The 21774-nt window shown below is 37.7% G+C and overlaps 1 protein-coding gene across 15 annotated transcripts in view; it reads right to left on the bottom strand.

Moving 5' to 3' along the window:
• CSE1L (chromosome segregation 1 like) overlaps positions 1-21774 on the bottom strand; it is a 54014-nt gene that overhangs the window by 10642 nt on the left and 21598 nt on the right. For 10 of the 15 annotated variants that reach the window (XM_081556851.1, XM_081556850.1, XM_081556854.1 and 7 more), the window contains 13 exons: positions 18275-18370; positions 15797-15939; positions 13458-13559; positions 13238-13383; positions 12812-12902; positions 9564-9671; positions 8036-8128; positions 6130-6297; positions 5895-6024; positions 5010-5075; positions 4391-4593; positions 3876-3960; positions 1157-1218 (listed from right to left, as the gene is read on the bottom strand). In XM_081556851.1, the coding sequence (XP_081412977.1) occupies positions 1157-1218; positions 3876-3960; positions 4391-4593; positions 5010-5075; positions 5895-6024; positions 6130-6297; positions 8036-8128; positions 9564-9671; positions 12812-12902; positions 13238-13383; positions 13458-13559; positions 15797-15939; positions 18275-18365 (1488 nt within the window). In that variant the 5' untranslated portion in view covers positions 18366-18370. Of the gene's footprint in view, positions 1-1156; positions 1219-3840; positions 3961-4390; positions 4594-5009; positions 5076-5894; positions 6025-6129; positions 6298-8035; positions 8129-9563; positions 9672-12811; positions 12903-13237; positions 13384-13457; positions 13560-15792; positions 15940-18274; positions 18371-21774 lie in introns of all 15 variants that reach the window. The other 5 variants (XM_081556852.1, XM_081556843.1, XM_081556855.1 and 2 more) reach the window with 3 other exon arrangements.

Here is a 21774-nt window from a genome sequence, read left to right as displayed (position 1 = left end):
CTGTCATATATGAAAGAAAAGCTGCTGCTAACAAGTTACTAAATTTATGTCAAGAAGACACAGGAAGGGACATATGTATACCTATGGCTGATTTATGTTGATGTACAGCAGAAACCAACACAATATTATAAAGCAATTATCCTCCAATTTAAACAACAAAAAAAGAAGATACGAAACCCTACATAATGGGGCCCCTACTGGCCAAAGATGACACTAGAGAGTCAAAAAAAAAAAAATCCCATTTGTCCTCTGGAGGTTGGTAAGGCACCAAACTCACTACTCTGAACTTATAAAGGGGAAAAACACACAAATATGTATCCCGTTTTCCCCATTCAAATTGGTAATTAATTAACCTATGAGGCAGTAATGTTGGTTGTGCAAAAGAATAAGCATACTAAAACCACACAAGTATACATTTAAAAATGGTGAATTCTACATTAAGGTTACCTATATCTCAAATAAAACATGTGATCATCACTCTTAACCTCACATTAGAAATACAGGGAACAGAGGAACAAGAGGTAAATTATACCACTGAGGATGCAATCAGCCAAAGGTAGAATGAGAAACTCTACAAGATAAATGACTGCTACTGCTAAGTCACTTGAGTCGTGTCCGACTCTGTGCGACCCCATAGACGGCAGCCCACCAGGTTCCGCCGTCCCTGGGATTCTCCAGGCAAGAATACTGGAGTGGATTGCCATTTCCTTCTCAGGTGCATGAAAGGGAAAAGTGAAAGTGAAGTCGCCCGGTCGCGCCTGACTCTTAGCGACCCCATAGACTGTAGCCTACCAGGCTCCTCTGTCCGTGGGACTTTCCAGGCAAGAGTACTGGAGTGGGGTGCCATTGCCTTCTCCAGATAAATGACTAGTTTCTTAAAAAAAAAAAAAAGGCGTAGGAAAGGGGAAGAAGGACCCCTCTGTTGTAAACTAAGGGACATGAGACATATCAACCATAAGCAATGTGTGAAGTGTTTTTGAGAAACTGAGAAAAGTTAATCATGGCCTAGTATCCTACGTTCTTAAGGAGATATTGTTAATTTTGTTAGATGTGGATATCAAATATGACTGCACAGTAGAAGGGAAGAGAAGCTGTTATACAATAAAGCTCTTAAGAGAGTAAGTGGCATGTAACATATAAATGAAAAGCTACTTACTTGATTCCTAAAAATCATAATGTATTTGATGCCATCAGCTTTAAGAACAGGAAACTCATTTACTATTAAAAGAAATAAAAAGTCACAGTTATTTAACTGTTACTCTCAAATCAGTCACAATATTATCAGATTTTAAAAACATGGTTCTACTAAGAAAATGTCAAGTAATTAAAGCTTAGTTAATTGTATAATGATCTACCATACAACTATTAATTCTGGTAAGTTTATGAATAATTTTATTTTTTTCACCTTTATCTTTAATTTTCACTACAAAGGAACATACATTACTTATGTAATTGAACAAAAATGATTTGGGCCACTAGAAATAATGACAGTATCTTTTCCCAGAACTGAAGCTATTCTGAATCAGGAGCAAGTCTCTCTAGATGAGCTAACATGAGCAGTGGGAAGTACACTAACTAGTGAAAGGGACAGAATATTGGCCAAATGTCAAAAACTCTTGAAGCTGAATGACAGTAACATGGAATTTCTTTGTTATCCCTACTGTTTAGTGATTTTAAAATTTCTACAACTTTACATCTGTCTATCTATCTTGATTCAGTTCAGTTCAGTCGCTCAGTCGTGTCCGACTCTTTGCGACCCCATGAATCGCAGCACGCCAGGCCTCTCTGTCCATCACCAACTCCCGGAGTCTACCCAAACCCATGTCCATTGAGTCGGTGATGCCATCCAACCATCTCATCCTCTGTCGTCCCCTTCTCCTCCTGCCCCCAATCCTACCCAGCATTAGGGTCTTTTCCAATGAGTCAACCCTTCGCATGAGGTGGCCAAAGTATTGGAGTTTCAGCTTCAACATCAGACCTTCCAATGAACACCCAGGATTGATCTCTTTTAGGATGGATTGATTGGATCTCCTTGCAGTCCAAGGGACTCTCAAGAGTCTTCTCCAACACCACAGCTCAAAAGCATCAATTCTGCGGCGCTCAGCTTTCTTCACCGTCCAACTCTCACAACCATACATGACCACTGGAAAAACCATAGCCTTGACTAGACGGACTTTTGTTGGCAAAGTAATGTCTCTGCTTTTAAATATGCTATCTAGGTTGGCCATAACCTTCCTTCCAAGGAGCAAGCGTCTTTTAATTTCATGGCTGCAGTCACCATCAGCAGTGATTCTGGAGCCCCAAAAAATAGTCTGACACTGTTTCCACTGTTTCCCCATCTATTTCCCATGAAGTGATGGGACCAGATGCCATGATCTTAGTTTTCTGAACGCTGAGCTTCAAGCCAACTTTTTCACTCTCCTCTTTCACCTTCATCAAGAGGCTCTTTAGTTCTTCTTCACTTTCTGCCATAAGGGTGGTGTCATCCGCGTATCTGAGGTTATTGATATTTCTCCCGGCCATCTTGATTCCAGCTTGCGTTTCTTCTAGCCCAGCGTTTCTCATGATGTACTCTGCATATAAGTTAAATAAGCAGGGTGACAATATACAGCCTTGACGTACTCCTTTTCCTATTCGGAACCAGTCTGTTGTTCCATGTCCAGCTCGAACTGTTGCTTCCTGACCTGCATACAGATTTCTCAAGAGACAGGTCAGATGGTCTGGTATTCCCATCTCTTTCAGAAGTTTCCACAGTTTATTGTGATCCACACAGTCAAAGGCTTTGGCATAGTCAATAAAGCAGAAATAGATGTTTTTCTGGAACTCTCTTGCTTTTTCGATGATCCAGTGGATATTGGCAATTTGATCTCTGGTTCCTCTGCCTTTTCTAAAACCAGCTTGAACATCTGGAAGTTCACGGTTCACGTATTGCTGAAGCCTGGCTTGGAGAATTTTGAGCATTACTTTACTAGCATGTGAGATGAGTGCAATTGTGCGGTAGTTTGAGCATTCTTTGGCATTGCCTTTCTTTGGGATTGGAACGAAAACTGACCTTTTCCAGTCCTGTGGCCACTGCTGAGTTATCCAAATTTGCTGGCATATCGAGTGCAGCACTTTCACAGCATCACCTTTGAGGATTTGAAATAGCTCAACTGGAATTGCATCATCTCCACTAGCTTTGTTCGTAGTGATGCTTTCTAACGCCCACTTGACTTCACATTCCAGGATGTCTGGCTCTAGGTGAGTGATCACACCATCGTGATTATCTGGGTCGTGAAGATCTTTTTTGTACAGTTCTTCTGTGTATTCTTGCCACCTCTTAATATCTATCTTGATTAACATACTTTTATAAACATATGAAAGTATCCGGAGCGTCTATTAGTCTCAAGTGTTTTAAATTTACTTCCATTTTTATGAGTTCATTTTTTTTTAAGTTTTATTTTATTTTTGGCCATGTTGTGAGATCTTAATTCCCTGACCAGGTATTGAACCTGGGACCTCAGCAGTGAAGCACAGAGTCCCAACCACTTGACCGCCAGATAATTCCCAGGAGTTTTTTAAAATGAGAAGGAAAACAAAAACCAAGGTATGATTTCTAGTGTGAAATTATTAGGATAACAAAGCTGAGTGACAATTCAGTCTCTCTTGTTCCTATCTTCCTTCTATATAAGCAACATTTTCTTTAGGGAAAGTTAATTTCACCTGGGCAAGAAATTTTATCCAGGAGAAGAAACTGCAAGGATAGGAGCCACCGTTTTCAGTGTCATGAATGATACAGAGCCATGACAGCATTCATTTGGTAGTTTAAAATAACAGTGCACATAAGAATAATAGGTACACTGTAAGTTGTATTAAAAACATTTCACAAAACTCACCATTAGCTGATTTTAAATCAGGGAGAATGTGATTCACGAAGAACTCAGTCAGGTTTACAAGCTCATTTGCTTGTGTAATCCCATGCTAAAAAACAAATTCATAACAGGAACATGAACTACCTGTATAAATCTACCACAATGGAAATTTAGGCAGCTTTAGAAAACCAGGTTAAAGATGGAGATAAATACTTCAAAACATAAACTGCTTACATATAAAGTAAGACTGGTTTAACAGAGAATAAAGAAACTTCCCTAAAGAACAGCTAAATTTAAGCTTAGCAAGTCTCCTATACTGAGTCTCACCTAAAGAAACAAGTGTACCATCTATACTTTGGTCTATGAGAAACAGGTAATTAACACATCAATATAAAGTCATTTCTGGAGACTATGAATTCTAATCAGAGCACATTATCTAGCAGAGTAGGCTATATAACCAGAAATATATCACTTCTTTTTGACTTCTGTGCTAAAGGACAACTATGTTTTGGAAACAAAAATATACTGAAAAGAGTCACCTTCTGTGTTTGGGCTTTCGATGCCAAAGATGTCACCAGGTAAATGGCTGCATCTTTGTGTTTCCAGTTGACAGATGGATTTTTGGCATATTCCTGTAGCATGGAATTAACATAACCAGAGAAGATTCCTGTCACGGGTCCCTCAAAAAACTTGCATAATCCTCGAACTAGATCACAAGCAGCCCTGCGTCTAGTATCAATATCTACAAAATCAAAGGGAAATACATCATGGGAGAAAGAAGCAACCACCAACCAACTGATCAAGTTTATAAGAAAACAAATTGCCATCTGATAGCTATAAGCAACAAAAAACAATGAAAAAAAAATCCTCTCCCACAAACAAAAAATGATAATGAAACTAAAAGATCATAGTTAGTATGATAAATACTCATAAGTATATAAAAAAAGAGAAGAGAAATGATTCAATATCTGATACTTTGATATAGCTCACATAAGGGCTGCTTTTTACCACGCACAAGTTAAAGAAGGAGAACAGTTCTCCAGAGAAAGACAGCTGAAATGACCCACTTACCCTGACTCCCTTACTTCCCCTATCTATCAAAAAAAGAGCAACGTTAACACTGGCTCCTAAGAGACCAACAGTTAAAAATCAACATACCAGATCCTTCCAGATCTCTTCTTATGTACTCCTCAGAATTATCCTCAAAGGCTTCTTCATCAGCAGCTGCAAAAGCAAGATGACATTTCAGATCACCTCTTACAAGACGTGGCAAGTCATTCTAGCTTTACAGTTGGGTATGCAGAAGAGCATGCGGAACCACCGTGTTTTACAGCCAAGTGTTCTTTCCCAACCAATGACTATTTCACACACTCTTATTAACTGTTCTCAGAGCAGTGCACGCTACCCTGAACGCTTAGGCAACAGGTGATTCACACAGCTGTGCGACAGGCTCACTGTTCTAATGTGAGCGTCCACAGAAGTGTACTTCATCACCAACTCTCACAAGCGCTGGAGACCAATCCCGGGAGGGCTGCTCTTTATTCTGCCAAGTAAAGACATTAAACAACCGCCTAACCACTACCATCACCATTATTTCAGAAAAGTCACTTCAACACCAAAACAAGTAGGACAGTATCAGAATAAAGATCTGTCTTTTAAATATGGTTTTATGAAAAGGAAAGGAAATAGAACCCCATGTTATACTTTTATTTCCTCGTTCTGTTCCAGACTGAATGATCTAATGACTGCTCTTCCTACTCATAAGAAAGACATTCTGTACAAATAGACTCTTAGGACTATTTTAACCTTAAAGCACGAACCAGGTGGGCTTTAATTCTGTATTTAAAAGTTATCAATCACTTCTCGTCTCAAGTCAGCTATTCAAAAATAGCTTTTGCCTTGGTTAAATACTAAATCCAATAAAACATAGACTGAATTTGTTACAAAAAGCAACACAGAGAAGATTTCTTAAATTCTTAAATTTACACTAACATACTCTTTTAAAAAATGAGCTTTTAACCTAAAAAAGCTTCCCACAATTACCTCTGAATTCCATGTTAGGCACAATAACCTTTTCACAGATACTTGTCAGCGTGTTCTGGTCCTCAAAGAGATTCTTATAGTGAGGTCTCTCACAAACTGAAGCCAGAAACTGAATTGCATTACTTACCAACTGGAATAAAACACAAAAATAAGCATATTTAAGAGCAAACTGAACCATTTACTTCATGGGGGAGGGAGGGGATGACTTAATTATTTGTCTCTACCGTCATCTTACCAAGTCATATTTAACCTCTTGACCTGTTGTAACTAGTAAATTCCAGATGGCTGTGACAAAACGAGGCAGATACCGTTGAAATTCTTCATCGTATTTTTGTGCATAAAGTGCAGCATTATCACAAATCTGGGATTTTAAGAGCTCCAGTAAGCCTGCTTCCTCTTCATCCTCACATAAGAGAAAACAGAAAACTCAAACATACAACTTCAATGCTACCATAAACGTGGAGAGTAGCTGAACTCTTCAAAAATTACAAATTCAAAGTGCTGTAAACACATCTATGCCACTGAAAATTTGTTCACCTGGTCTTTTCAAATAAATAAAATATGAAAATGCTTCTTATTTATTCATCAATGAGAACAGTTATCAAAAGTTTTCAAGTTATATAAAGCCCTTTCTTCTGGTTGCTGAATTACAAAATATTTACATATTAAATTGAAAACAATATATTCCTAAAAAAACCCGAGTAATAAACATCAATCATATCACACTTCCATTTCTAATGTAGTGTTGCTATCTCTCAAAAGGTTCTCATTTTCAAATGTATTAAAATGTGTTCTCTTCCCCATAGTTAATACTATAACATTCTCACAAATAATAGTTTGGTTATAAAATGCTGGAGAAGGGAATGGCCACCCACTCCAGCATTCTTCCTGGAAAATCCCATGGACAGAGGAGCCGGGTGGGCTACAGTCCATGGGGTCGCAAAGAGTCGGACGTGACTGAATGACTAACACTTTCACGTTTACTACAAAATGTTAAACAACCACCTAAAGCAGGGGTCAACCTGCTGCCTGATTTCTGAAGTACAGTTTTATTAAAACCCAGCTACACTCATTCTTTGTTTTCATTTATACAACTTATACTTTTTGAGCTATATTATGTGCCAAAGAACTCAAATTGAGAAGAGATAAAAAGTACAGCTCCTCAAAGCATAAATATCAGGGATGTTACACACAGAAGACACACAGTTAAATGGGCAAACAACTCCCTGAAGAATCCTACATGAGAAACTTCCTTTAGACTTAAGTGTAAAGACAAGCTTGTTTTCTGAGGGAGTGGTTTCTCCCTAGTGGACTGAAGGAGTTATTTTTTAGGAATCCTTTTCTTGGTTGCATCCTCTCTGTAAATCTCAGGTAAAATGTGCTGTATACCCACAGTAATATCCTCCCTCTGTACACCACTCCCCAAACAGGTTTGCATCACCAATTGTAACTTTTACCTGGCATTAAAGTATTCTTACTATATCACCTTTTACATTTTTTGTTTCTTAAGAGATAAATCATAAATATAATAATAAACAAGCAAATGAATAACACAGAAGAAGCGTTATTATGTTGAAAAGCACTTATTACAAAAGCCAGATCAGAAACTTACACACATTACAAACTTTCATGGACCCTCTTTCCCGCACTGGAGATGCCTTTTTCAAGAGAGACTGTTATTACAAAGGTTTAAATTTTCTTAGTGTCTTCAATGACAAGTGATTTTCTGTTTCATAAAATGCTCATAATGTGAATATTCTTGAAGACTTACTTTCAATAATGTAATGAAACAGCCTTACCTATAAATTGTGACTTAAGTCAGTACTACAAGAGTAATTCTGCACATTATAAATAATCAAATGTGGAACATCCCACATAATCAAATTTTACTTGCATCCTTAGAATTTTATCTATTAACAATGCAAAAGTAAATAAATTATAAGGAACCACAATGCTAAATGTTCTCAAACAACTTACATTTTTCTGAAGACTAATTAACTATCCTCCCTCCAATATTCTCAGAGGTACTCAAATAATTCTTTTAACATTTAAAAATACTGAGATACAGCTGACATTTAACATTGTATTTCAAATAACTCTTAGTTTTAAAAAAGCCTACTTAGGAAATAAATAGTACTTACATCAGTTTGTAGAAGCTTATTATCTAATGTTAAGAGGGTATGAAAATTGTTCATCCAAGTTTCCATATTATCTTCAAAAAATTCAGGGAGATCCTAAAGAATAAATGGTGACTTGAGACTCTGGGCTGAAATAATTATATTTCAATAAGTTTTCCCCATGACGCTAAATGTTTTCCACATGCCTATAGACTCAAGTCCACATTTCTCAGCTGTGTCAACCAATATCTACTTTGATAAGAATTTAATGCTCCAGCTGGGTCTGGCAGCTGAGTAAACCATTCTGTCTCTGTAAGCTTTCAATCACAAATGATGCCACCTGTTTCCTGTCCCAATGTAAATCTGCTTATTCCTTTAAGGTCAAGCTAAGGCTCAAGACCTTCCTTACACAACACAGTACTTACCAATACATTTCTTTTCCTTTCTGAATTACTGTGATTTTTTTTAAGATGACCACCAAGTCCGGCTTACTGGCTGATACAGTTACTGATTTCCTGTGGCACAGTACTGCCCTCTTAATGAGGAATAATCCCCCAAGGGTAAAGATTATGCCTCCTTCCTACTTAGGCTTCCGTGACTAACAAATTATTAAGCATCTCATTCTACCTGACTTCTAGGAAGTAGAATTCAAAGGTGTTAAAAAAGAAAAAAACCCAGTGGCATCCTTTAAGAATTTCTCAAATTGCTGTCCAGCTGGATATGGATGAAGGTATGCAATTTTGGGCTATTCATCTCCCATTCATTCTATTTCCTTTTAGGAATGCTGTCCCTACCACTGTGAGGGAGTAATGTTGGAAGGATTAAGTCTGGTACTTGGTTCTGGCTAAAGTCAACAGAAAGGCCACATCCTTCCTCTTAAATCTCAGTACAGGAATCTGTACCAGTAAGACTTCCTCCTTGTCCTGAAGCCCTGACTCTTATTTAAAGTAGTGACTCAAGAAGAGAAACAATGGCTGGAGGCCACCACCTCACTAGCAACAGGGCAACCAGGCATTTTCTACTGTACGACTGTGGCTGTGTTTCCTGTGAAGCACAGAGGTTCTGGTTCTTACACTTTCCCAAGCCTGCTTCTTCACTGTCTTGTCTCCCAGATATCCTTCCATTAAAAGCTATCAGCTTTTTTTTTTGGTATTACCTAGGCAGAGGCCTCTAATCAAAACATGGTTCCCCCAGCGTCAATACCCACTTAAATGAACAAGAGGAAGGCCTGGGAATGTGCTCTGTGTCTTCAGTAAAATAGAATATAGGATGACACCCCAACAGTCATTTAGGATGTGGGGTTTCCCTAACTTACTAGACTAAGAGAATGCTACTTTTCCCTATGAAACATCCACCCACTAGCATATCTAGGAACTACTATAAAATAGAATACAATTTGTAGATAAAAAGTGGGGGGAATCAGAAAAAAAACAACTAATACTTATTCTTTGGGGGGTGGTGAAATCAGTGCTAGCAAAGAAGTCTTTATCAAGTGAAAAACTTTACGTTTGTCATCAAAGAATAAGAACCAAAAGCAAGAAATAAAACTTACCTGAAAGTTTAAACTGTAGAACAGTTTTGAGATTAGGATCAGGGAAGAAAAAAGAATCCTCAGAGCAGAGGCATCATTTGCATGGGTGCTGCAGAGTTCAATAGTGGCCTTGGAAAAGAATTTAGGAAGATGGCTTTAATGTATTGTAAACTTTAGTGAAAAATCCTTGTAATATGCTGAACCTTTTGGCCAACTCAATATTTATATATATTCTCCAAAATTTGGCTTTTAAATAGTAGTGTGCACTCATTTAAGATTTTTGAAAAATACTTTCAAGTATATATTTTTAAACTGTCCATAATAGCACTACTGCAAAGTCCAATATTAATATTTTGGACTAGATCCTTCTATTCTCTTCTGTGTATATATGTAACTATTAAATGTTAAGACTATTAAATGTCTTCATATGCATTCATTAAATAATTTCCTGCAACCTGGCCTTTAGGTTGTTTGCAACTATTTGTTATTCTAACTGCAATAAACAAGTTTATCTACAAAACTTTGTGCATACACTTCTAGTTTTCTGAGTCTGAGATTCTAGAACTATATTACCAATGCAGAATGGTATGCTGTGAGTAAGGGTTTTGGAAGCCAGACAGATCTAGATACAACCCAGACTCTTACTCACAATGAGCATGACTCTGAGTTAAGTTATTTCAGAGCCCCATCTCTTTATCTGTAATTAAAAGTAATGCCTATTCAATATATATCAAATGAGAAAATATACATAAAAGGACTTGGTAATTTGTGCACATCTATTATGTAAAAGACACACAACAAATGTTGCTAACTATATCCTGGAGTCAGGAAATAATGAATATTATGGTTTTCTCACTGAAATGTCAAAACTCCAGAAAGCTAGTACCATATATAATCCAATGGGGAGGACACTAGTGTTCATTTCAGTGCACTCTGGCAGAAAGATCTCCCCACCAGTTCTAGCTGTTCCTGGCTAAAACTTTTAACGTCATTGAAAAGAAATAAAAAATCTCTGCTAATCCAACAGGTGAAAAAAATGATCACATTTTGTCCAATTTTATTTTTGAAAATAAGAATGTACTATCAGTAAGATATCTTAACCATGAAAAATTCTGTGCATACTTTATAATTTAGAAGTTGTGACGATCACACAACCTTTCCTTTTTGAAAACAGGAAATGAGCAGCTTTTCTCGAGTTAGAAAAACTACTGAGGCCTGGCTCTTTTTATCGTGTGTGAGACCAAACTCTCCTTTTTCCTTATCTGGGGAAAAAAAAAGGTTGACATTACTTCTTTTTCAATCTTAAAGGATTCTCAGAAAGATGAAGAACATGTTTAGGGAAGTTGCTTATGTACTATACGATGTTGTATATAAATTAAATTCCACGAACAGTCAAAACAAAATACAGGCCTATTCCTTTAGAGATATACAAATACTTGAGTGAAATAACATGATGCCTGGGATTTGCTTTTAACTATTCATACTAGAGCCAGACATCTTGGGATGTGAAGTCAAGTGGGCCTTAGGAGGCATCACTACAAACAAAGCTAGTGGAGGTGATGCAATTCCAGTTGAGCTATTTCAAATCCTGAAAGATGATGCTGTGAAAGTGCTGCACTCAATATGCCAGCAAATTTGGATAACTCAGCAGTGGCCACAGGACTGGAAAAGGTCAGTTTTCATTCCAATCCCCAAGAAAGGCAATGCCAAAGAATGCTCAAACTACCGCACAATTGCACTCATCTCACACGCTAGTAAAGTAAGGCTCAAAATTCTCCAAGCCAGGCTTCAGCAATACGTGAACCGTGAACTTTCAGATGTTCAAGCTGGTTTTAGAAAAGGCAGAGGAACCAGAGATCAAATTGCCAATATCCGCTGGATCATCGAAAAAGCAAGAGAGTTCCAGAAAAACATCTACCTCTGCTTTATTGACTATGCCAAAGCCTTTGACTGTGTGGATCACAATAAACTGTGGAAAATTCTGAAAGAAATGGGAATACCGGACCACCTGACCTGCCTCTTGAGAAATCTGTATGCAGGTCGGGAAGCAACAGTTAGAACTGGACATGAAACAGCAGACTGGTTCCAAATAGGAAAAGGAGTACGTCAAGGTTGTATATTGTCACCCTGCTTATTTAACTTATGTGCAGAGTACATCATGAGAAGTGCTGGGCTGGAGGAAGCACAAGCTGGAATCAAGATTGCCAGGAGGAATATCAATAACCTGATATGCAGATGATGCCACCCTTATGGCAGAAAAGTGAAGAACTAAAGAGCCTCTTGATGAAAGTGAGAGAGGAGAGTGAAAGTGTTGGCTTAAAGCTCAGCGTTCAGAAAACTAAGATCATGGCATCTGGTCCCATCACTTCATGGCAGATAGATGGGGAAATAGTGGAAACAGTGGTGGACTTTATTTTTCTGGGCTCCAAAATCACTGCAGATGGTGACTGCAGGCATGAAATTAAAAGATGCTTACTCCTTGGAAGGAAAGTTATGACCAACCTAGACAGCATATTAAAAAGCAGAGACATCACTTTGCCAACAAAGGTCCGTCTAGTCAAGGCTATGGTTTTTGCAGTGGTCATGTATGGATGTGAGAGTTGGACTATAAGGAAAGCTGAGAGCCGAAGAATTGATGCTTTTGCACTGTGGTGTTGGAGAAGACTCTTGAGAGTCCCTTGGACTGCAAGGAGATCCAACCAGTCCATCCTAAAGGAGATCAGCCCTGGGTGTTCATTGGAAGGACTGATGTTGAAGCTCAAACTCTAATACTCTGGCCACCTGATGTGAAGAGTTGACTCATTGGAAAAAACCCTGATGCTGGGAAGGATTGGGGGCAGGAGGAGAAGGGGACAACAGAGGATGAGATGGCTGGATGGCATCACCGACTTGATGGACATGAGCTTGGGTAAACTCCGGGAGTTGCTGATGGACAGGGTGTCTGGGGTGCTGTGATTCATGGGGTCACAAAGAGTCGGACACAACTGAGTGACTGAACTGAACTGAACTGATTCATACAAAATCAAAAAGATAAAACAAAGTAAAAAGAAACAAAATGCTAGTAACTTGTTAAACTTGTGCAGTCAATATAAGGGAATTCATTATACCACCTTCTCTATTTACATATAGGTTTGAAAGTTTTCAAAAGAAATGTTGCTCTAAACCATAACCTGTCAAATAAGCTTTCAAAGCAATCTCTAAAATTTATACAAATATTGAAGCGCTTTAAAATATTAACTAAAAAATATCACCAAAATGTTATTGCATACCTTAAACAGATTTGTCAAAGGCAAAGCAAAGGCATCGAGGACAAGTTTAATTTCAGTCCATAACTCGTTTGACTTAAATTCATGGCGATATCTAAAAAAATCAATGTAAAATAGGTAAATTCATAAATATTTGTTAACTGACTTTAGGTCTTCAAGGCTAGATTAGACAAAAATCTATGGCTAGACAGCTTTCTGAAATAAAAAGGGAATTCAAGCACAGTTTATCAAGACCAGGTATTTTGCAAGTAACAGGGCAATATGAAATAAACATCCTATACTTAATAATAAACAAACATGATAATGAATTGAGAGGCTTATGTCCTTATTCTAGAATTATCATAAAAGAATGACAATAGTCACAAAAATACACACAAGCAAAAACACCTGAAAAAAGTATTTTAAAAATATCAATTTATATATCAATACCTTTTAAATAAAGAATGTGCTGTACGAAGGACTCCGTTAATAACGTGGAAATCTCCACTCTGAAAGCGATTCACCATTTCGGTCAACAAGTCAGGCCATTTCTGAGGGAAATCTTCTCTGCCAATAATGCTAATGGCATCACTTAACTGGGGGCAGGAAAGAGACTAATTAAGATGAAACCTCTACAAACAAGCCCCCTAACGAGCAGGGCCTCACATACCTGCTTCTGAATTTGCTCCGGGCTGCTAAGCATCAAGTGCACTATATTAGCTTTAATGGCTACTCTGTCGGCTTCACAAATTTTATTTGGTTCATCTTCAACCTAAAAGCAAAACATTAATGAGCAAGTAACATAAATTCATATCCATGACTGTACAGGTTGGTAGATAAAACAGAACCATTTCTCATTTCCTGGTTTCCTAAGAAAAACAGAGGAAGACAGGGCCTTTCTTCTGTATGAATGGGTCACAGATTCCTTTAATAATCAGCTTCTCTGAGTCTCTGATGTCAATTGAGAATCTCAGTTCTATATGATAATTAAAACGTGGTTAAAATCTTCATAGATATATGCTACTCAGCTCATATTCATCCTCAATTTGATCATTACCTTAAGTTAAAGAAAGGTCTTGTCAATGAAAACTTCTTGACCATTACCAGTTCAAATGCAACCAGGACTATATCACCCAAAGACATTCTGAGTCTCATTAGTTTTATAAATCAAGACAGAGGGGGCTTGAATGTCTACAAGTAGATGTGTGGATTTTTAAACATTCTAAAATTCACCAACTCATTTGTGAGAACACTTGACTACACAAGTTTAAGAACAATATTTACTATTTTTAAATTCTTCTATGGAATGAAGAAAAAAGACTCTCAGTGAATAAGCAGATGTCAAGTTGATTTTTTAGAAAAACTGACCATTTCTGTCAACTTTAATACCTTCTAAATGTGATTGCTATTATTACTAAAAACATTCCCTTTTTCTTTATCCTAACCCAGGGTTACCTCAGCCTTGCATTTCTGACATTTGGGTCAGATAAATCTTGGTTGTGGGGGTCTTTCTTGTGCATTATAGGATGGTTACCAGTATCCTTGGCTTCTACCCACGAGTTGCCAGAAACACCCCCCACCCCCTGTGAAAACCAAAAAAATCTCTAAATATCCCAAGATGGGCAAAATCACCCCCAATTTTAGAACCTCTATCAAAAGCTAAGGTAGGGAAAATACCCGTTTCTGTTTCTCAATGTCTAATCTTATACTGATCATTTAACTTATAGCACAGTAAGTTTCACCCTGTAGTGGTAGAGGTTTAGTTGCTACGTCATGCCTGACTCTTTGTGACCCCACGGATTGCAGCCGGCCATGCTCCTGTCCATGGGATTTCCCAGGCAAGAATACTGCAGTGGGCTGCCATTTCCTCCTCCAGGGGATCTTTCTGATCCAGGGATCGAACCCACATCTCCTGCTCGGCAGGCAAATTCTTTACCACTGAGCCACGTGGAAAGCCCCCATTAAACTCACAGCATATTGAGATTTACCTTGTAATTAGAAAATATTTACATATCCAAGACATAGCACAAATACCTTATCAAAAATTTCTAATGCGTTATACACGTTATATATATATATATATATACACACATATATATATATTTAAAACGTGTTTTTTCCAGCTTTATGTCATTTTTCCTTGTCCACAATAGAAACTGCTTCAATTATTCATTTAGGCTGTGTAACGTTCCACATAATGTCTCTTCAGCAGAGAGTTAAAGTTAAATTTCAACCATGGGACTTCCCTCTTGGTCCAGTAGTTAAGACTCCATGCTCCCAATACAGGAGGCACGGGTTTGATCCCTAAGATCCCACATGCTACAGGGTGCAACCAAACAAAAAAAAAACCAAAACAAAACAACCACAGAACACAAACTGGAGGTTAAAACAAAGTCTCACTCTCTCGAGCAGCCCGGGTTATGAAGTTGACTTAATCAATATGAATTTATATAAAACGGCAACTTTCTGTGAACAAAGAGTTTAAAAATATCTTTCTTTCCAAATGGTATACTCCTTTACTTACTGCATTATCAAGGACCTCCAACAAAATATTGCAAAGGAGTGTTGAGAGGGGACATCCTTGTTGCACACCTGATCTTAGTGGGAAGGTTTCAAGTTTCTCACCATTATGTGTATTAGTTATAGCTTTTTCATAGTCTTTATCATGCCGAGAAAGTCTCCCTCTATTCCAAATTTACTGAGTTTTTAACCACGAACAGATGTTGGACTTTGACATAGGCTTTTTCTGCACCTATTGAAATAATAATGTGACTTCCTTTTCTCAGTCTATAGGTTTTTGAATGCTGAAACAGCCATGCATATTTGGGATAAATCTCACTTGGTTATGGTATTTTTATACTTTTTGTATGTTTTTGGGTTTGACTTTAAATATTTGGTGAGGAGGGTCGTTTTTTATCTTTAATCTGTGTCTGAATCACTCAGGAACACTGCACATATAAATCTTTTATACATGCAGGGTCTTAAACTAGGTACTCACAAAATACTTACAATTCTCCAATTTCTTTTAATATAGTTCTTGAATGTTACAGAGGCACACACTTTAATAACGTTATCCTGGGACTTCTCTAGTAATGTTAACAGCAACAGTGGGTAGTTCTGATTTCCTTCTACAGATTCAAGAAACTTCTCAGCTGGAAAACAATTCCCATGTTAGAAGATGTGTTATTAAAACCAAATCTTAAGACTGTATGTGTATGTGAACTATGTATATTTCTGACTGAAGCATCAACAAATGGAAAGATTAGGATTGTACATGATGTTGTATTAAATTTATATAGTATCTCAGTTTTCAGATCACTTTACCATCCATTAACTCACCTGATTCTCACAAACCTATGAAGTGGCCTGATCAGATGATCACCTCATGTGAAGAAGAATCTGCTTTTCAGAGAGATTAAGTGACCTTAGGGCAAAAAAGTCATAACCCTATCCTGTTCCAGAAGGATTATTAGTAGTAGTAATGGTAGTAACATTTCTTTTATAGGACTGTGATTAAAATTAAATTTGTTGATTCATTTTAATATACATTATTATTAATCATATGGGTCTGCAGTTTGACTCACATATGTTAAGTTGTCACTACTACGCAGAGAAGTAGATAGTATTACCCTTACTTTAAGGACAAGGCCACCGAGGTTAAGTAAGCTTGTCAAAGATCACACAGCTAGTGGATTTCATCACTGAAAAAGTTTTAGTCCAGTCCTTATTCTATCCTACTAGCCCTCAGTATTCTTTTCAAACTACACATTTCTAATATCAGCAATAACCTTATACAAAGATTTTACTCATATATTTTAAACTCATACTACAGTTAGGGATAATAAATCTCATGGGTTTACAGATCAGACCATGACGATTTATAGCACTTCTAATTTTTTCTACCTTAAGCTTCATAAGGCAGCATCCAGTCCAAGGTTTCAGCATTTACTGAAAAGGTCAGCAGTTAGCATCTATTATTCTACCATTTAGTATGATTTATTCTACCATTTAGTATGATTTAACACCTTCTTTCCAAATTGAGTACCAAGAGTTTAGCTTCCACCCTCAAACCGTCCCTGCTTTGTGTCCACCATGTGTTTCTTGAAAGACAAAAGACTGTTGAACTGAAAAAAATTTTTCAAGAGGGGACACACTATGGTTTATATGGTTTTATAGAAGGTTTTGCTTCAATATTTGGTTGGCCAATATTTCATATCCAGCAATCCCTGTGAAATGTATGTTTGCAACTCTTCTCAGAAACATCAATTTATTCCTACATTTTGTCCTGGATTCATAAAACAACAGCACCTCCACCTGACAAAGACACAGTTATTAAAAATAATTTTCATTAAACAGTGTTCGCAGAGGCTTTCTGGGGAAGTCTAAGACTAGAACCATTAATTTTCTTCTATCCAAGAATAAATTACTTCTTTAAGCACTAACAGGAAAATCACAATTTTCTCTCACAGAAATCACAAAGGCCTTTCTAGACTAGGATGAATGCATTAACATGTAAGTAATAAACAAATAATTCTGTTTACTATATATAATATACAACACATATGTGCACACATTCATCTGGGTCTTCATGGAGTGCTTCCAAAATCCTCTTTATGAGAATGCACATCAGTAAATTCTGAAGAAGCAGATTAAGAGGATTTCTGGTTAATATGGCTTACAACAAGGATCATCAGCTTACTACCCACAAGACACATGTGACCCCCAGAAGTTGTTTGTTTGGTTTGTGTGTTATTTCAAAAGTTTCTGAAGTTAATCGCTATCATTTAAAAATGAGAACACTTCATATAAGTATCCCTATTTTTCAAGCAAAGCTGGAAATCTGATCTTGCAAGACTGGTTTGAATCCCCCCAAGTTAGATGGTTCCAAATATTGATAACATCTGCCCCTTAACTAAGGCAGTTAACCCTGCAGCCTGCTCCCTCCCTTCTTTTTACCTTCATGTGCAACTCCAATGGGCATTCAAGTTTGCAATTTTAAGCTTACACTAATTCTCTAATGGAAACTGGTCAAATGTGGGAGGAGAAGGGGAGGAACCCTAGGTCTTAAAATATTAATTAAAACAAACCCAACATGGGGATTAGATAGTTTCATTCACTTAATCACTTTTAAGGCAATTAACTCTTACCTCTATGCTCTGATTATTGTATCTCTAAAACAGGAAGGTGTAGGGATTTTCAGGAAGGTCAACGAACAAAGCATCCTAAATTTACTAGTCCTTTTTATCCCAAAAGGGATAAAAGTTATTTTACTCAAGAAACAGAAACACAACAAACAAACAAGAAGGAAAAAACCCACTACCATATGTTATAGCAGCTGTAAGCAGCCATCTAAACGCCTAAAGCCAGAAAATGAAAAATAAACTATGCGTAAGAATTCAAGCAGTAATCTCTTTTTAAAAATTTACAGACAGATTACACCAAGCTTTCTTTCACCGGTCTTTTAAGAATAAATGAACCACACTTTACCTGGACGCCTGATGGCAGGATCAGGATCAAGAGTCTTCTTTAAATATTCTGTTAGTGTTTGCAAATTTGCATCACTGAGCTCCATTGCCATTGAGCCTAAAACAAAAATGAGGTTTGGGTAGTTGATCACATGAGGAGACAGGGATTCACATAAGAGAATCATTTTACATTATGGATGTCCCCCTCTCTGAAAGTCATCTACTTGATATGCTTTGGGTATCACCTATAAGCCTTATTCTTAGCCAAGACAAGGTTCCAGAAGATGGGCTTTTTTGAATCAGTGATGAGACAATTTTTCCACACAAAAGCTAAATCAAAGCAAAAATAAACAAGTGGGATGACATCAAACTAAAAATGTCCGCACAGCAAAGCAAACCATCAACCAAATGAAAAGGCAACATATTAAATAGGAGAAAACATTTGCAAATCGTATTTGAGAAAGAACTAATATCCAAAACATAAAAAATTGAAAAAAAAAAAACCTCATACAACTCAGAAAAAAAGAGTCCAATTGAAAAATGGGCCGAGACACTGAATAGACATTTTTCCAAAGAAAATTTGAAAAAGTGCTCAACATCACTAAACACAAGGGAATGCAAATCAAAACCACAATGAGATTGTCACCCCACACCTGTTAGAATGACTATAATAAAAAAAGACAAGAAATAACAAGCATTTGGCGAGGATGTGGAGAAAAGGAAATCCTGGTACCTTGTTGGTGGGAATGTAAATTGGTGTAGACACTATGGAAGTAAGTATGGAGGTTCCTCAAAAAACTAAAAACAGAATTACCACATGCTCCAGCTATGCCACTCCTAGGTATTTATTGAAGGAAACGAAAATTCTAACTGAAAGAGAGATCTGGACTCCCACTGACTGCTGTTCACTGCAGCATTATTAACAACAGTCAACACATGGAAGCAACCTAAGCATCCATCGATGGATAATGAAATGTAGTATATATACAGAATGGAATATTATCCTGCCACACACAAAAATGGAAATCCCTGCCATTTGTGACAACATGGATGGATCCTAAGGGCAGTATACTAAGTGAAATAAATGATAAATAAATACCACAGACTAGAGATCTCTTCAAGAAAATTAGAGCTACCAAGGGACCATTTTACGCGAAGATGGGCACAATAAAGGACAGAAATGGTATGGACCTAACAGAAGCAGAAGGTATTAAGAAGAGGTGACAAGAACACACAAAAGTGTACAGAAAAGATCTTCATGACCCAGATAATCACGATGGTGTGATCACTCACCTAGAGCCAGACATCCTGGAGGAGCCTTAGGAAGCAAAAGTACTACAAACAAAGCTCGTGGAGGTGATAGGCAGAGGAACTGGATAAACATTTTCCCAAAGAAAATATGGAAATTTTAGTTGAGCTATTTCAAATCCTGAAAGATGATGCTGTGAAAGTGCTGCACTCAATATGCCAGCAAATTTGGAAAATTCAGCAGTGGCCACAGGACTGGGAAAGGTCAATTTTCATTCCAATCCCAAAGAAAGGCAATGCCAAAGAATGTTCAAACTACTGCACAATCGCACTCATCTCACACGCTAGTAAAGTAAGGCTCAAAATTCTCCAAGCCAGGCTTCAGTAGTACATGAAACATGAACTTCCAGATGTTCAAGCTGGATTTAGAAAAGGCAGAGGAACCAGAGATCAAATTGTCAACATCTGCTGGATCATCAAAAAAGCAAGAGAGTTCCAGAAAAAATACCTACTTCTGCTTTATTGACTATGCCAAAGCCTTTGACTGTGAGGATCACCACAAACCGTGGAAAATTCCTCAAAGATGGAAATACCAGACCACCTCACCTGCCTCTTGAGAAATCTGTATGCAGATCAAGAAGCAAGTTAGAACTGGACATGGAACAGACTGGTTCCAAATTGGGAAAGGAGTACGCCAAGGATCTATGTTGTCACCCTGCTTATTTAACTTATATGCAGAATACATCATGCAAAATGCCAGGCTGGATGAAGCACACACTAAAATCAAGATTGCCGGGAGAAATATCAATAACCTCAGACACGCAGATGACACCACTCTTATGGCAGAAAGCAAAGAACTAAAGAGCCTCTTGATGAAAGTTAAAAAGCTGGCTTAAAACACAACATTCAGAAAACGAAGATCATGGCATCTGGTCCCATCACTTCATGGGAAATAGGTGGGTAAACAATGGAAACAGTGACAGACTTTATTTTGGGGGGCTCCAAAATCACTGCAGCCATGAAATTAAAAGATGCTTGCTCCTTGGAAGAAAAGCTATGACCAACCTAGACAGCATATTAAAAAGCAGACCCATCACTTTGTCAACAAAGGTCTGTCTAGTCAAATCTGTGGTTTTTCCCGTAGTCACGTATGGATGTACGCTTTGGACTATAAAGAAAGCTGAGTGCCAAAGAATTGATGCTTTTGAACTGTGGTGTTGGAGAAGACTCTTGAGAGTCCCTTGGCTGCAAGGAGATCCAACCAGTCCATCCTAAAGGAGAACATCCTGGGTGTTCATTGGAAAGACTGATGTTGAAGCTGAAACTCCAATACTGTGGCCACCTGATGAAAAGAACTGACTCACTGGAAAAGACCCTGATAGTAGGAAAGATTGAAGGCAGGAGGAGAAGGGGACAGCAGAGGATGAGATGGTTGGATGGCATCACCGACGCGATGGACGTGAGTTTGATTAAGCTCAGGGATTGGTGATGGACCGGGAAGCCTGGCGTGCTACAGTCCATGGGGTCGCAAAGAGTCGGACAGGACTGAGCGACTGAACTGAACTGAAATACCACACGATCATGTTTCTATGTGGAACCTTAAAAACAAAAATTCATAGATAAAAAGAACAAATTAGGGAACTTCCTCAGTGGTCCAGTGACTAAGATTCTGCCTGCCAATGCAGGGGGCATGGCTTCTATCTGTCCCACATACTGTGGGGTGTGGCAAAACAACAACAAAAAACAGATTGGCGGGGGCATGGCAAAACAACAAACAGACTGGTTAAAAAAGAAACAGACTGGTGGTTGACTTCATGGCAGGGGCAAATGGATGAAGGTGGGTAGAAAGGTACAAACCTCCAGTTACGAAATAAATATATAAATCACTACGATGCAATGTCCAACACAGAGACTTCAATTAATAGCAGTGTGTTGTATATTTGAAAGTTACTAGGACAGTAAATCCTAAAAGTTTGGAACACAAAAGACAAATAAATTTGTAATTATGTGTGATGATGTTTAACTAGGTTTACTGTGATCATTTCACAATATATACACGTCAAACCATTGTGTTGTGCACCTGAAATTAACAATGTTACATCTTAATTATATCTCAATAAAAAGCAACTTTTCAAATATTTAAAGCTTAAACAAAACTAAATATAATTCACAGAATATGCTATGACTGACCAAAAAAATCCACATCTAATATATTACAAATGATTAATAGGCTTTATAAAGGGCTACAGCTAATGCTGAGCTTGTGACGAGTAC

This window comes from Giraffa tippelskirchi, chromosome 13 (assembly GCF_054371585.1).
Source record: "Giraffa tippelskirchi isolate mGirTip1 chromosome 13, T2T-mGirTip1v1.2.pri, whole genome shotgun sequence".
NCBI lineage: Eukaryota > Metazoa > Chordata > Mammalia > Artiodactyla > Giraffidae > Giraffa > Giraffa tippelskirchi.
This window is presented reverse-complemented; position numbering and strand designations above follow the sequence as displayed.